This window comes from Plodia interpunctella, chromosome Z (genome assembly GCF_027563975.2).
Source record: "Plodia interpunctella isolate USDA-ARS_2022_Savannah chromosome Z, ilPloInte3.2, whole genome shotgun sequence".
NCBI lineage: Eukaryota > Metazoa > Arthropoda > Insecta > Lepidoptera > Pyralidae > Plodia > Plodia interpunctella.
In genome coordinates, this window is record NC_071324.2 from 6,475,357 (window position 1) to 6,493,803 (window position 18,447).

At 36.4% G+C, this 18,447-nt stretch overlaps 1 protein-coding gene across 9 annotated transcripts in view; it reads right to left on the minus strand.

The window, feature by feature from the left end:
• Positions 1–18,447, minus strand: part of Imp (IGF-II mRNA-binding protein) — a 49,603-nt gene that overhangs the window by 17,680 nt on the left and 13,476 nt on the right. Inside the window, exon 1 of one of the 9 annotated variants that reach the window (XM_053768971.1) lies at positions 5,969–6,723. The exons of 5 other annotated variants lie outside the window; for them this stretch is intronic. In XM_053768971.1, the coding sequence (XP_053624946.1) occupies positions 5,969–6,060 (92 nt within the window). In that variant the 5' untranslated portion in view covers positions 6,061–6,723. Of the gene's footprint in view, positions 1–5,968; positions 6,724–18,447 lie in introns of those variants that run through there. 3 more of the 9 variants (XM_053768966.1, XM_053768973.2, XM_053768968.2) reach the window with 3 other exon arrangements.

The window sequence follows — 18,447 nt, forward strand, 5'->3', positions numbered from 1 at the left end:
CTCGAATACTACTGAGGCACGAAAATGAAATTTGTCAGAAAGGTGTGACGGAGAAGTCCGCTAAGAAAGAATATTTCAAAATTCCATTCCTAATGGGGGTGGAATAGGGATTGCTAGTTTGAAACTTCGTATCAAAAGTGAGGCACATGAAATTTTTGGTTTAAATTTGTACCTAGTTTTTGAAAAATAATAATGCATTAATTCACTTTTGAAAATTACATCCCTATAGGGATGAAATAAGGGTTGTAAGTTTGTATAAAACTTCGTCATTTTTGAAGTGAGACAAAAATTTTTTTATTTAAATTTGTAGCTGGTCTGTCTATATATTAGTAAAATATAACTAGATTTTGAAAATTGCATCTCTAGGGATTACACACGTAAGAACATGCGTAACGTGCCCCGTTGCGGTAAAAGACATGGGACGATTTGTAGGAAACCCATGTAGCGGAAATCTTAGCGGGAAAAGGGGAATTGAACTAAAATTGTCAAAAATACGAATTTAAATGGTAGTAATAAATAAATTTTACCAGTGTTAGAACTGAAATTTTACTTAAGATTCCTTTTAAGAACCGAAATTCACGCGTGCGAAGCCGCGGGCAAAAGCTAGTACTAAAATAAAACTCAAGTTCGCTAATCTTTGAGCCTTATATATAACTTTATACTCTTAAAATCTCATGCTGTATGATTAAAAAGGAAGGTTAAATGAAAACAAGACACGAACGCACATTGCATCGAATCAGGTACCTATAATATTTCCTTCAGTCGACAAGCAATCGATGCCCAGTTTATTCCCAGCCCAATACTTCAAGCAAAAAAAAACACTTGGTAATCTGACGTACGGACAGCGGATGGCGGCGGCGACCGAGGCGGTTGGGCACGTGCCCGCAGACAGCCACCTGCCGACAGGTGCTCGGAACGGTGCATCCAAGCAACTGCGCCTGCGCTGTATGTATTGTACACATGCGTTGCACAGAATCATTAAACCCCGTCACAAAAGTCAAGCAATATAGCTATAATTATAGCGCTAATTAAAATTAATACCAAGGAACTTTTACCGTACTATATATATATATAGCGGAGACGGGCATAAAAGCCAGACTTAGTTCAGATAAAAAAGAGAATGAGAATAAAATGTACACTTTTTTGAGACAAATAAAAAGTAATGATTTGATCAAATCTATCTAAAATCTGTAAGAATCACGAGTTGCGCATTTTGGTATCTACATAGAACATAGGCACTGTTACTTCGTCCTGAAATGGTCTGAATGCATAATTCTTTGCGTTGGCGAACTGCGTAGTTTCCGCAAGTAAAGGTGACGTCGGAAAATACAGTAAACTTTCAAATTGAGCAATTTACACACATGTATTGGGAAGACTTGTAGATTACCATTTGATGTAGAAGGATAGAGATAAATTAAACATGATCCCTTGCCGAGATGACATTTCCGGGTGTCTTCAATCTAAAATGTATTCATAAAGTCCTGCTATACGTTTTACCTACGTTAACTTTCAAATAACCATTTACGATTTACCGCTATAAGATCACATTGATTGTAAACTTTAAAATTTCTTTCTCGCTTTCATTATCGATCGTACTCTGTGACCCAAAAATGCCCATTAAATTAAAAAGAAAGCTCCACAGAACCGACATGCAAACCGCCACAATGACATAGGTAGGAATGTTGGGAATCTTACAAAATCTCACTCATGAACAATAACAACAACCAACGAAATGACAACGCTGAAGTTGGGTAGAGTGGAGTACCTACGAGCATATAGCTGGAAAACTTGAAAGTGACCCCTATACGCGAAAAGATCTCAGAAAGAAAACGTTGGTAATATGACGACCTCAGTGGCGCAGTGGTAAAGTGCTTGCCTCTGAACCGAGAGGTCCCGGGTTCGATCCCCGGTCGGGTCATGACGGAAAATGATCTTTTTCTGATTGGCCCGGGTCTTGGATGTTTATCTGCATATGTACGTATTATAAAATAAATCGAAATTAGGAGGCCACAGACAATAAAATACCTACATAACACCACTCTGGGTCTTGGATGTTTATCTATATATGTATTTGTTAAAAAATATAGTATCGTTGAGTTGTAACCCATAGCTATTGAGCTATGGGTTACTAACTCAACGATACTATTTGTAGTTAGTAAAAAATAATAATTCATTAATTTGATGATGAAAATTACATCCCTATAAGGATGAAATAGAATAAATAAATAATATATTAGGACAAATCACACAAATTTGTCCTAATATATTATTTATTTATTTAATAAAGAGACGAGACGAATACCACCCAACACAGGAAGTTCTCAATATAACCAAAATGCCAAACCTAAGGTAGGTCACCTTTCACCTGGTGCTCCAATATATAAAAATATCCAAAAGCAAAATATAAACCCCATGACTACCCCGAATTCTAGCGCAGGTGTACAAGGATAGCCGACCCCAAATGAAATGGGTTACGACGGGATGAAGAGGTGGTTAGAGACGAACGTCCAGCAGGCCCCCATGGGCGTGCCGTGCTCGGCATTGCCCTTCCTTGCATTGTATTTACAGATCAAAGACCAAAAGATGACATTACTTAAATCGAATTCATTCATTATTATTTTTTACTAATTACAAATTTAAATAAAAATTTCAAGTGTCTTACTTCATAAATGTTTTGTTTGTGTTGTTTCATACAAACTTGCATCTCCTATTTCATCCTTATAGGGATGTAATTTCAACATCGAATTAATGAATTATTATTTTTTACAAACTACAAATTTAAAATGTCATGTGTCTCTCTTAAAAAAATTACTAAATTTCATATAAACTGGCAACCCTTAGATAATTTGGAATTCCTAAGAATTTGGTGTTTAGTACAGCCAGTTAGCCTGCCTAAAATTGATAAGTGTAAATTTAACGCATTAGGTCTTGTTTGCATTCAGCATTATGTTATTAGCAGAGAACCAATTCAAAATAGTAGACAAAATACGATTTACATCATAAACATCTTCACCACTTCTTGGCTACTTTAAAGATTAATGACGTATCATCAATCAGCAAACAGCACGATATCAGCCTGCTTTTCTATGCATGGCAGATTATTGATGTAAACTAAAAAGAGAAAGGATCCTAAAATTGAGCCATGTGGTATGTTATTAATATCAACAGTTTGTAATCTTTCAGTGTTTCATGATCAAATGCTTTAGAAAGATCGCAAAACACTCTGATGGCGTCCTGTGAGTCCTCCAACGCATTGTAAATATGAGTGACAAGTGTTTTTTCTGAAACTATTGTACACAACAGTTATGGCTAAAAAGAAGCCAGGTTCCGATGGTCTCAATTTAGCTTTCTAATGGTGAAAGAATCGTTGAAATCGGTTTGGTAGTCTCAAACCTCGCGAACACAATATTTTTTTTACAAAACTGTGAATATTTCAAAAACGGCTTAACCGATTTTGTTGTCCCACGAACTCAAAAAATCCATTAGCAGATCCTACATTTTTACATACTTTTAAATTTCATCAAAATCGGACCAACGGTTCTAAAGTTATCGCGTTTCAACCATACATACATAAAATGTATTTTTGCCCCCATAGTGGAATGTTAGACCTCGCTCGCTTGGTCAATTATAAGGAAGATTGAAAATAAAACCAACCCATAATAGGTAGGTATCACCCCGGAAGTTGACCCTATCTAAACGAACCCCTATTCGAACATCACTGGAAACTATTTAGACGTGACGTGACTGATGATGGTATGACTATCTAGGTACATTTATATAAATAGGGCAAAGCTATTCATATGTTTTCGCCACAGGTAGTCGACAATAATGCTACCCACTGTTTTCTTTTCAACTGGATGGCAACTGTGAAGCCTTTTTTAATAGCCTGTAAGTATTGTGTTCCACTGCACTGGGCTTTTCACTGCATAACCCTGTCTTCCAAAATGTAAAGCCATTTCTAATATTATTCGTAAAGTAAATAATATTTTATAAAGAGAATTGATTATTTGGTCGGTATGCCTTTTTTAAAGTACTTTAAGTCGCTGCCCAATTTGTTATTGACCAAAAAATATTATGCTTTGTACAATCCAATTTAAAGTATTTGCTCACAATTAGCTAATATCTAACAAAATTGTTTTTGTCGCAAAATGCCTACCTACTTTGCTGACCGTTTAAATAACACGCTTTAATAACTAGAGCACACGCGTTCTAGTGTGCTCGTGCTAGTGTGCGCGTTGGCCCAGTAAATTTTGGGAGTGATAAAGGCATGCTGAAGTAGTTGCTCAGACTCCAGGTAAAGGCGAAAGAGTTGTTTTTTCATTTGACCAGATCTTGGCCACACTTTTCTTTTTTGAAACTTCTTCAGGTATAGAGGAAAGTATCTGGTACCTAACCTCCCTAGTTAATGCAAGATGAGTAAAAAAAGTGTGCACAGAGTATTGAATTATATTGAAAAATTAACACAAATTTTTTGAATAACAGAATTATTTTCACGTCACTGGTAATGCTTCCGTTTTGAGTCTCCTAACGAGGTAGATACTAGGTACCTACTACATACGACAATAATGACTGCCGCTCTCTGATCACCATCGAACGTGTTTTGATATACACCTACCTACTTTTTGACTATGTACATTATGTACTTTGATATATTACCGTGAAATACGCCAACTTTGCCACCAGGGGAATCATTGCCAAAAACACAAGTTTTAAAGAAAACTACTAATTGGAAAAATAGTAACGAAATGACGTCAATATTGATAATATTGGTAGAAAATAAATTATTCACATGGTAATACTAAATTGGGTGTGCGCTCCTAATTTCTCTCAATCAATCTTATGTAAAAATATGTGTAGAGTATTTTGATAATACTTTCGTTGATTTAGCTCGTATGTAACAAAAGTTATGACAGTGGGTAAAGTACCTAGTAATGTTCCGCCGTACGATTATCAACATTTCCCGCCATCAAATAACGCTTAGGGTTGACAAGAAGAAAATATTAAATAAAATAAATATTAAATATTAGATAAAATAGATGGGTTTTTTTGCCAACTAAGTAAATGTTATAATGATGTCTAAATGATAATGTAAGTAAGTTTATCTTATTTACTACGTGAAACTAATTGTTTCTTTTTTATTTCAGAAAAACAAACAAATCTCGTATGAGACAAAGAAATATATATTACTTTAAATTAATATATATATATATATATATATATATATATATATATATATATATATATAATCAGGATAACATTGCCCATTCATTTTAAAGAGGAATGTATTCACGATATCGAGTTCATTGAATTTTGAATCAATCGCCTTTATTGCCAAAATTCTTCAAAATTCTTTCTTTGGTTTTTAAGTCGTCCATATAAAAGCTATAGTTTTGCTAAAATCAGGGTGGGTAATATTGGCTACAAGTCCAGATAAATTTACCGCCCTCAAAATCGATCATATGATAGAAAAAACGGTGTCTAATGTCAGATTTAAAAAAGACAATGCATGCACATTATCTCAGTGTTGCCACAGACATAAAAATACGTCCGGCGTTTAATACAAAAAATATGAAAAAAATGTAGGTTTTCTGGAAAAAGTGGGCAAAGTTGGCGTATTTCACGGTATTAGAAAAAAATAATAGTAAGCCCTTCTGGCATGATAGGTAGGGGACCAACACTGTTCAAATGGTATATAAAAATTACCTGAAAGTGCCTGTGAGGGTGTAAATTTGACTTATTTGTACCTATGGCCCTCACCACACTACACAGGCAGATATTATTGAAAACGTTGCCTACGTTGATATAATTGAACGAATTTGTTTGAATTAAATCAACATTTTTTGTTCAGACTAAAAGCAGAGTAGACAGACCTATTAAAAAGTTATTTAATTAATATGCGTTTAATTACACTGATAATAATTAATATGCGTTTAATTACACTGATAATAAATTTAAAGTAAGTACATACCTTTCCGGGTGGTCCTCGTGTTCAAAAATTTGATCATGGTCCTCCTGAGACAGGGTAAGCTCGCTAAACTGCTGTTCCACGGAATTAGACATTTCACATTCAATTATAACGACACAGCTCTAATTTTTATAATGATTATTTGAAATAGGAATCGATAGGAATGTTTAAAAAATTTAACATAATTTGATTTGTTTTCAATTCATAACTCCGGGCTTCCCTTATACCGGAGCGTGGAAGTAGGATGATCAATGATGATTTGCCGGCCGCCGCACACGTGGTTTGGATGCAATGTTTACTTTCGCATTACGTAATAATTATGATACTAAGTAGGTATAGGTACGCAAGGCACCGATGGGAACGGTACCGATGATGGTGACTGGTGTCGACGGGTTGAAACCGAGCGAGCGTCGGACCGCTCGGACACGGGGCGGAGGAAGGGATGGACACTGGTGGCACGTGTGCGTTGTGCGAACAATTCGTCGACTATCGAGCGAGATCACTACTCAACTGAGCAGCCCAACTGATGTGACGTGCGTCATCGAACGGAGCGAACGACGCCGACTAGATTCTACTTGCATCCATTTCGTGAGGATTTTGTTTGAGAATGCGCGCGCTGGGCGTGGCTGACCCGGGGCCCGCGGGGAGAGCACTACATCTTAGTGAAGCGCAAGTATCGATTTCGTTTTATCGAGTGATGTGCCCTAGTAATGGGCAAACCGGTTTTAGCGTCAACGTGAGTCTAATTATTGATGAGCACGACCTATAAATTTAATGGCAGCTTACAAAAACCCTCGTATGCACTTATCAAACCAATTAGAATAAAGCAAAGTAAAATGGAAAAGCCACTAATGACAAATTAATAAATTATTTGTTTTAATTTATTTCCAAGAAATATCATCCCGCGGATTTGAAAGGAACTTTTAAGTATATTTATTGATAACATCCAAGACCCGGGCCAATCAGAAAATGTATGGGTTTCTAGTATACTCATTTGATAATTAAAGACAAAGTGTGTATTCATATCTTCGTATGCCATCATACAGTTTTTGTTTTGTTTAGTTATCTGGTATAGCCTTAGAAAAGCATTAAATTTTGAGTTACAGATTCGGAATCAAATCGAAATGGTTTAATTAGAAGTAACGTGCCATTTCGGAAAATTAACACGCCTCTTATAACACTATCGACTACCTGTTGTAGTCTCGTGGACCGCCGTGAGACTGAAGTGACGATGCTGCTGCGGTCATGCATACGATGTGTAAGACTGACACCTCGTATTTTTTTTAAAACGCCCAATTTTTATAGTAATAAAACTTTCCGTTTAAATAAAAATTTCATCGATACTAATCTGACGATTAGTCCAATCACTAAAAGCGATAGCGGCTCGTGAAGTATATTTGTTACTGGGTCCGTACGACGGCGCCCCGCATCCACGCGTTTTCCACAGCGTTCAACCGGGGCCCGCGGAGGGCGGTCGCCTGACACCGCCTACTTCGTCTGGTACAGGCGTCGACCGCCTCGTGTCCCGCTCACCTTAAAATTATAAATCTATAGTCGAGACGTTGATCCAAAAGGAGAAAACGCCCTTCAAAAGCTCAGACTGCCCTTTGCTCAATGGTTACTAGCATCGCAATTGCTAATTCCGTATTAATAATACTTGAACCAAATGATCAATTTCTAAAAAGTAACAATTAGGTCCCACTTTTAGGTACTCCGTTAAAAAGAACGTTCTTTGCTCCGAAAAATTGGAAAGTGTTGGAATATGACTTAAACAAGAGGCCGCGCTTGGCCGACCGGGCGACTATACTGAGCTCAGCTCACTAACGCTTGCACTGACTGACTAAGCACACAACGCAACGCAACTCGGGTCGTCGTTGAGACAACAGCTTACGCGTGATTAATTTCAATCGGTAGGTAGGTACCTAAGTAGGTAGGTACCTATAAAAACTAATTGGTGAGTTAATTAAATTTTATTTTTGATTATCGAGATTGGTAACCTTAACCTTCTTTTCGGTTATGATAATAAGTATGAGACTAGATCAATTGCTATGTGACACTGAGTGATTAAGAATAGGTATCTCTTGAAAGGATTTTTGAGTTACAATAATAAGGACCAAATAAAAATAAACGTACAAAATAAGGCAAAAATGCCTGAAAATGAAAATAAGGACTAAAAGGTGGCGGCGTCATTATCGGTCATGTCAATCTGTCGGTTAGCTTTTGCTTTCTTGTAATGCTTTCTTTTTGTAGGAGGATACGGAGATATTAATACTTTTCTACATTCGCAAAATTACGAATCCTTGTTATTTTTGATAATATACTTTGATGTTTTTTATTATATCGACCTTGAACCCCCTAATATCCGCCGCCTGTCCTCATACATTTACCATTTGCATACCTTTTCTAATAAGGTAGAATGAAGACCAATAAAACTACTAAACATTTTGGTTTAACACGGTATCTCTACCAACTGTGCAATCAGTGTCTATTCTTAAGTGGTCTTCGGAATATCGTATTCTCGAGATGCTTCTCTTATGCTCATACTTTCATTTATTACGGCTTTTACTGCATCTTTTATCAATAGAGAACATGTTAGGCTGGACTTTTGTGGATATTAACATTCTGAGAGACGTTGTGGAGACTGGACCCTTGCGGTGCATAAGGTCCATAGTATCATAACGTCTAATCATTTCGTTCATAGTTATCATTACGTCTACAGTATATTACGTCCATAGATTGCACACAGGTCAAGAAAAAATATTTTAACGTAGTTTAATTTTGTACGTTGACACCCCAACAAGTGTTGAATCCGGCTCTCTGATCTATAAGAAGAGAATAAAAACTATTCCCGTGGCGATTTGCGAAAAACCTGTTTTCGCAAATCGCCACGGGAATAGTTTTTAGTTGTCTCAGTCTACGTCAAATGAGCATTGTCTTGATAATCGACTACAAAATTTATTTGCAGAAATTTTGGAACGTCAGCACCAATGAACTATTTCGATGATAAAATTGGCTATGAATTTTAAAGGTGAACGCTTGTGAAGGTTGAACACTCCTTCTGAAATTTAATTGGCTCCAAAAAACGCCGTTGGAATCATTTGGTAGGCCCTTATCTATTATATGTGTTTCCAATCGAATTAGAAAATTAATCTTTTCAAAAAACTACGCCATGTGGCAGATGCGAAAGTCTTGCGTATCAATTATTAGTTACTGTATTACTTCTTGGGGTGGTGCAGCTAAAACACATCTGCTTGCACTGGAAAGAGCCCAGAGAGCGGTTTTAAAAGTTTGCACCTTCAAACCTTTTAGGTTTCCCACTACAGAGCTATACGAATTTTGTGAAGTGCTCTCAGTGAGGCAACTTTTTGTACTTGCTGTAGTATCATCATACCAGCATTCCCTTTTTCCCTTCACTCCCCAACCGATACTTCGAAATAACAGGCTAAGGTTTACGCTTCCTGCAGTGAATACGCAATTTATGAAAAGATTTTTACATTATATTGGTCCTTTTCTCTATAAAAAAAATAATTCCCAAATATCTATCTTTCACCTTAATAATTTTAACTGTAAAAATTAATAAGAGAGTGGTTGCAGGCTCTGGTCAGTGGTTGCGACCTATGATGAAACAGAAGACTTATTTATTGTAGTGGCTTAATCTTAATCTTATTTTCTTTTAACTTTATATAGCTCATAGCTAATTTTATGATAAGTACCTAGATAAAATTTCTAATAAGTTTGTTTATTAGCATAGTTCTTATACTAACGAGAGAGACCTGGTGACCCGTAATACAGGTTCTTCTGACACCTAGCACGGGCACCAGTTCTCCACACTCATTTTTGTCTATTAAGCTTGTACTTTTGTAAAATTTGTATTTCTAAGATTGATGTTGTGGAAAAAATAATTGTTTGTTGTTGTTTTGATTGGATGTTCTGCATATAACAACAACTCCAGTGGGGCAGTCCAACTTTGCCTGATTAACAACACATTCCTTTGGGCTCTCCATGCTTTCGAAGCACGGCATTGCGGGAATATATGTTTATGGAGCCAAGTTGAGAAAATTATTCATATAGATCAAGAGCATCCAAACATGATTCCCTTTCAAAAGAGTGTCAAAGAGTGGGATCTAGACGATGCAATCTTGGAACGCTGTGAAGCTAAACGCTCATCACGATCCGGTCGACTTTCTGTCAACCTTCTCAAGCGTGCGCAGAAATGGTTAGATCGTTTTCGGTAGGCATAGTTCCGATACTTTTAAGGCAAAAGAAACTCCTCTGTTAACTGTCATCTGAGCTCTAGTAATAAAGTTGCAGCTCCGTTTTATGTTGTAACACACGAAAGATTTGTTATCCTTATTATTTTATTGCGGCCTCACTACCATCATCATCTCAACCTTATTATAACTACCGTCATCATCATCATCATCATAAAAATACGTAAACGGTATCGAAGGACACCCTTGTTGCTAGCCGTAGCTCCCCACTCTGTTGCTAACCGCGCGTGGAGTTCCACATTAGGAACAGGAATTCAGGATGTTCCCCTTGTATTGAGACACGAATCCTAATGGGGTCCATTAACGAAGTTGTTGATGAACTACGCTGACCCAATTTTGCCGCCTAAATTATAATTTTACCGTTGTATCTATGAATATATAGTTGTTATCAGCTAGCTGATGCCTGCGACTTCGTTCGCGTGGCCGAACAATACACTGAGGGATTTTCCTTCGGGCGCAAAGTTATTATAATATTATGCATAAATGGAAAACTACAGTTTAGCTAATCTCTATGAATTCCATATAAGATGTGCCAGATCTTCGATGTTTTATAGAAAATGTTCATCAGGCGAAACAAATTATATTAAATCGTCATTTCTATATTTCCTTTAGTTAAGCTGGACATGTTCCAGTTTTCCAAAACATTTTCCTAAGCTCAGTAGTGGAAATTTTATATTGAGATTGATTAGTTGTATAGTTGTTTTGTTATTAAAAGGCTTATTTGAATAGAGACTGGATGTTTATTTTATTCTTTATTTGATAAGGCATGTTAAACGTTTATCTATACTTCTATTTTATTATTATAAAGAGACAATCGTTTGTGAGTTTGTATGTTTGAGGCGGGTAATCTACGAAACTACCGAACCGATTTTAAAAATTCTTTCACCATTAGAAAGGTATATTATCCAAGATTGTTATAAGCTATATTTTACCTCAAATTCCCACGGGAGCGAAGCCCTCGGCCACATCTAGTTTGAAAATATTTTTGTTAGTTAATCCTTTTAACTTATTCAAACAGTGTGATTATTTTCAAGATAAAGCATTTAGCGATTCTCGTGATAATGATTTTCATAAACGCGAGACGTCGCGAGATTGCATTGGCCAGCTCGGTATGGCACACTATTTAAATTAATACAAGACCATAGAAGTATAATAAATAGCCAATCATGTCAGGAAAATATTATGAAATTCCTACTCATATTCTACCTGCCTTATCTATTTTCAGCTTGGGCACTCATTATGCACACTTGGTAAGCACAGATCACGCAGATAGATATTTTTATTTAAAAATCAAAAGGAATTTATTATATATATAATAAAACATATAATTAAGTCAACATTTATTAGCATAAAGGCGACACAAATTTAGAATAAGTTGAGAAAAATATATACAGGCTAAAATGTCTGAATTAGGCTCTGGAAGTAAATGTTTGCACCAATCAAGTCACAAAATTTCACGGTTTATCATATGGTAATGGTAAGGGAGACCACACTGCAACTCCAAACAAGTATGAATTAATTGCTATCGTAAACCTTTTTGAATAGCACATACGTTTATAATAAAAACCCGTCGAGAATAGCTGAGAGCCACCAATGGGTTTCTAATTGGGATACCAAGGACAACGTGGTTGAGTCCAGTTCCAGTCCATAACAAGAGGGCGCGATCAAAAAAATATTCAAGATCATGCACAAAATTGCTATTCACAGCAAGTCAAAAAAGATTTCTTCAATTTACTAACACTCGAATTATTAATACGTAGCAAGTAATTAAAAAAGATTTATTTGAATGTAAATAGTAATTTGTAAATGTATTGAAACGGCGCTTAAGCGGTGAACGACCACCACGGATTTGTCATATTCCTTAGCCTCGTACGATATCTGTTCTTGGGTGTGGAGTGACCTAGGGCATGACAAAATCTTCTTTCGCACGTATACTATATAGGTAGTTAGGAATAGGGAGAAGGGCAAAACCACCAATAAAAGCCTAGGTAGTTCCCAAGCAATAGTTTTATAAATTTTGGTAGATATACATTATTTCAACAAAAAGTATTATGTAGGTAGAACAGTTCTAACGTTGTTCTAATTTCGCGTCGGCAGTCAAGAGCAGCTGGGCTACGCACCGGCCGGTCCCAATGACGACCCCTCATCACAACACCGCACCAGCTGCTAATACACGATATTATATAATAAGGCTGGCTGGGTGCACATAGACTATGTAACGCGTGCTCTTATTTGTATGGAATTGGTTGGCGAAAAGCGCTCATCGACACGCTAAAAAATCCTTGAATAATAATTTGTGCCAGCTGTCAGGTAATCTAAGAAGTAGTAAGTAAGGAAGAATAGATTGTCCACTAAGGAATTTTGGAAATAACATATTCTTCAAGGTGGTGAAGTAGAAATCGTACTCGCATATTAAATGTGCGTTAAATATAGTCAAATGCCTAATAACCAATAATAATAGCATACGACCTAAAGCAACCATAGAAAGGAAATCTTAACTTAGTAACAGACAACAATTGGAAGTAGGAAGATACTAGTAAGTAAATTATAACAAAAGAAGTACATAGCTTTCAAGCTAAGTACTTCTTTTGTTATAATTTACTTAATATTTTATGAATAAAGCCCTACAATAAAATTTCGAATTAAATTTGGTATCTTTGCAAATACCTATTTGGGAAAAAATGTAAAAAAACCTGAGAAGAAAGAAAGGATTATTTCTTCCCGGGAAAATATAGAGGAAAATCTTCTGTTCAGAGTATTTTAAACTGATTCAGACTCATTTAAACTGATTTGTTATATTTACATGCCACATGCTTAAATATTTTGGAAATGTGAGAGATTGATGATGACAATGAGATGAAAATATCGACTCGATTCCAGAATTTTTAAATTTATTATTTCTCTCATTCTAAAAGAGTATTTCTTCATTCTTCTTGATAGACAGACTAGATATGATCCTAGAAAGATTAGTTTTCCATTTCAGGTAAGGAATACGGTTATTTTGAAACGTAGACAATAGGTAATTTAATTTAATATAAATAGCTTTATAGATTGATGTTAGCTTTATAAGGTCTTCAACTATAGACCCAAGGTGTTGTGGTGGCATGTCGTTATCTATTAGTTTACAACCCTAACTAGGACTAAAGTGGATGCTACCAACCAATGAAAAGTTAGCCACGCCCTCGCCCCTAGAGTGCACATTGCACCCTATTCAACCCTGGCCGCGCCTTCCGAGCAGTGCAATGCTCTGTTGTAGACAAAAATGGTTATATTCCATATTTAAAGCACGTAGTAAGTAGAACGCATGTCTGCTTTTATTAGGCGTTGTCGTTTTCTAAACCTCTATCAAGGAGTACCTACTGCATTTTTGTCTAACAATAGAATGCCCAAAAAGCGCAAATAAAATGTCAACATCATCAGCCATTTCAATTTCCCCATTGCTGAAGTAAGTAGGTGGTAGATTTCCTTATTTGTATTGATGGACAGAGAAATAACAAATGCGGAGTGGGATTCTGGGTGTAGAAATAATTTGTTTCCAAAATGCGGAAAAAATCAATAGGTCTTACCTGCATTTAATGGAGGAAAGGGAAAAAGGGAATGCAGTAATCCGAAATATCCAGATTTTTGCAAATTTTTACACCTTTCAAATCTGAGATTCCTAAATCGAATATGGATTTTCTGAATTTCGTATATTATCACCATAATTTCTCATATCACGCAAGTCAATTTAATAAGAATAATAATTACTTTAAGTCAAATTGTTAAGTACCTACTTTTATGTATGTTTAATAATTTGACAAGAAGTCTATTTGTTTTTTTTTTTCAGGATAGATTTTAATTTTACTTACGCAAGTCTACTGATTATTTTAATAGTAAGAATATCAAGGTAGTAATACTAAGTCTACTAATTTTATTTTAATGATTCTAAATAATAAAATTTAAAAATTTACGAAAATAAAAAAGAAAACAATATTAAAAAATACAGGTGCGTGAATTTCACGAGCATTTTGAACGCCGCCATGGGCTATCGTGTTTATTAAATTGTACCATTCACAGTAACCCATTTAATCCTATTCTATAAACAAGTAAAGTACTGGTACAATTTTAATTTTATAAATGTAATTTAAAGAGATGATTCTTTATTCAAGACCGATGAAACGCTACACGCCGCGTTCAGACAGTCATAAAATTCACCCAGGTATCTTGTTTTCATGAAAAATCCGTAAAATATCCGATATTCCGGATTGGATCAAAAATCCGTACTAAAAAATCCGGATTTTAAAACAGAACGGATTTGCATTGAGTATCGTCGTCGTGAAAAGCAATCGGATGTCAAAGTTAGCACTTTACTCAGCATTCTCTGCAAGCAACAGGTTTTAGCGCGTTCTACACTTTTGGAATTGGATAAATGCTACACATGAAGGTGTCGCTGATATTTAGATATTGAATCGCCCACTTGAATTTCCGCAAATAACGCGAATCAATAAACTTTCGCTTTTATTATCTAGGAATCAATTCCAACTGTCCTAATATTATCCTAGTTACTATGATATTAGTTAGGATTCGGATTGCGACTTACAAATGTAATTAAATCTAACCTCGTTTAAACAGTAATATTTGTACAAAATTTGCACGGTCCATCTCGGTCATATTTGTAATTTTACTAGTACCTTGAAACTAAGTACGATATGAATTCCAATCAAAGACAAATTAAGATTTCTTTTTACATCTGTGATAAATTTCGGGACGTTCGATTCGAAGATTAAACCCCATGTTAAATATCAAACGGTTCACTGTAAAAATATTAAAAACTCATTTGTTTAGACGACGTCGTTGGTGTGACAAAGGCTGACACTTGACACGCAAAGACCGCACACGAACCGTGTTGTGTCTAGGTTACCAAAGAGTGGCCGCCAACAACTATCGTGTGAAAAATACTAGTTTTCACCGCGAACCTATACCTTGCGAACACAATTCATTTTTCAGAGTTTTTACAAAATTGTGGATATTTCATTTAAAATTAAATTTCATCAAAATCGTAACAACGGTTAGTTACAAACAAAACAACATACATAAAGGATTTTTGCCCCTATTACAATCCTAAAATAAAATGTATCATAAACATAGAACTCTATCGGACACGTGGTCATAATAAATATCAGGCACCAACTTACATTCATCATGTAATACAAAGGCGAAACGGGTTGAGATGTATGGAGAAAGTACAATTTTGAAAGTCTGCGGGAGGGGAAAGGGCGAAATGACGCGTGCGCGCCGCGTGTAGAGTGAAGCCGAACAAACACGCGGCCACACCTGTCTTCTGGATTTTTCTGCCGAACAACCTACGTATATATAGAATCACGATTTACACTTAAAAAGTACCTTACATTCGGGAATACCTACGTGTATTTTTTTACACCAATCAAGACTTCAACAAACCTATACTTATGTAAAGAAGTAAGCGTTTGTGAGTTTTATGACTTTGTGAATGTTTGAGGCGGGTAATCTCCCAAACTACCGGTACCGATTTCTTTCGTCATTAAAAAGGTACGTTATACAAGATTGTTATAGGCTATATTTTATCATAAAATTCCCACGGAAGCAAAGTCCCGGGCAACAACTAGTATAGATTTTTTTATTTTAATTCAAATACCTAACTTGTTTCCTTTAAACGACAAGTGCGTTTGTCCACCGCCACCGTCACCGTCACGTCATTGAGAACGAGATGACAGCGCCGAAGTAGCGGTACATACATTTACTTAGCCGCGTATCCATCACCCGAGCGCCGTCATCCCGGGCGGCGAAATTGCGAGTAGATCGGCGGGACCGCTAGAACGTGGCCCGAGACTTTGACGGGCCGATGTTCCGGCAGTACAAAACACGTATGATTTTGTCCACACACTGCCGTCGCCGTCCCGTCGCAGTCGCACAGTACACGAGCTCAGTTATTAATATAATCGCGGTGGACAAACGAACGCCGTTATGTCATATTAAACTCGGCCCGAAATAATCTCGTTCTCGGTGACGGCGGCAGTGGACAAACGCCCTTTGGGCGTTTGGGGCGTTTGTCCACCGCGACCGATTTCGATAATTGATGACAGACATTTCATGATTATTTAAAAAAATGTGCGACACTAATGAAACGCTACACGCCGCGTTCAAACAGTCGTGAAATTCACCCACGTACCTTTTGCACGCCATGTTACGTCCTGCTTTTTCGGGTTCCGTCCACAGCCACTTTTTTCCGAAACTATAAGAACTATACTGTTGAAACTTGGTAAGTAGACGTATTCGGTGAGCCACATTAAGATGTTACACAAATATAAAAAAACAATACATTGTCGGGGTCCCTATACTTAGAACTGAAACTATTTTTTTTTATCAAACCCATGTGTGGTGTATCTATGATATGATATTGAGGTTTCACAAGAGAAACTTCCAAAGTAGTAAAATGTGCCCCCTTCTAAAATAAGAGAATGATAAAACTCAATAAAATAAATATATGATGTATATTTCTATGTAAACCTACACCGGAAATTGGTTTGAATGAAATCTAGTACCTCATATTTTATGTTACTAGCTGATGCCCGCGACTTCATTCACGTGGCCGAACAATTTTTGATATGGAGTCAAAATTATTAATGTAATTGAACAAAGCGTAGGGAAAGATACCTATACATACTGAAGGTGCCTATTATCAGACTGAAAACTATATTTCCTATAGTTTAGCCGGACCATTATGACTTTTCTGATTCAGATCTTCGATTTTTACAGAAACAGAAAATACTCAGACTAGTTATTTCTAAATTTTCTATAGTTTAGCTGCACCATCACGGGTCTATATCAGGTGTTGAAGATCTTCGATCATTGTTCTCCATCAGGTGTTCCAGTTTTCAAAATCATTTATATGTTGTCCAGGCATAATAGGCAGAAACATTTAATTTCATAAAAATAAACCCGCATAAGCCCTGAATTTTTAAATAATAAATATGAAAGTATAAATTATGGACAGTTAGATAGCCAAATCGTAACATTTCATAGAAAAGGAAAACCATACAAAATTTCCTTTATAGCGTGTAGATGGAATCTGTCACACCGACTGCATAATGCGTGCGCATTTCTTTATGGAATTATATCTGACTGACAAAACAGCAGTGTGTTACAAGAACCACAACAACATACACTACAACCTGTGGTAGACCTTGCCTAGGTCCCACCCACAGGTTTTTACCTATACTTTTCTAATTGCACCCTCTTCTTCTTCGGAAGCATTTATTTAAATTGCAATGAAGTATCATACTACATATGTATGTCGCTATGTTCCTTCCCTATGTCTCGGGTGGAATCTTGCAACTCAAGTTTTGCAGCAGGTATCTTCAACCGTTTGAGCTGAAATGTGTTATTTCAGCTCAATCGGTAGGTACCTTCTCATGGTGCACGTTCCAGACGTGGCAACTCAACGGTTTACTGCACGGACATGATTTTTTGTCACACATTGAATGCAATAAGATCTCTCTGATAACAATAGCTTATGTCAAAAATGTATTTTTTGGAAAAAACTTATGTTGTCACGGTTCGTAGGTAGAGGTCCCGCCATAGATGACTGACCGAAACATTTCTCAAATTTCCAAAAATATTTTCGTAAGCTCGTTTGTGCAAATTGAAATGCTTGGAGGCCTCCCCCCAGAGGGGGACCTATTAGCATATAGCATCATAAGCATGTTATGATCCTTAATTAGGTAGACAGTGGTTGGAATTTTCACCCAAGATCTAGGTAAATATTGCCAGTGGCGAAAACATGAATTAGGTATCCCATAGTTTCAATCATAATAGGTAGGTACCGACCTACGGTACCTATGTTTCGAATTTGTGTTGGTCGATCGACGAGCAATGATTGCATTATAGGCGATATAGTAGATATCGCACCCAAGCACGACGTCACTGTCACTGGACATTTATACCTACACTACTATTATAAAAAAAGAGATAAGCGATTGTGAGTTCACATGTTACATATTCTTTCTCCATTAGAAAGGTACCTTATCTATACATACCTTATGCAATACTGCTATAGGCTACATTTTTTCCGAAACTATAAGAACTATTCTCAAAATTCACACGGGAGCGAAGTAATAAAAATATCGATTTAGACAAAAATACTATAACGTACCTATGTAAGCATGTACCTACCCAATTATGGTGACTGACGTA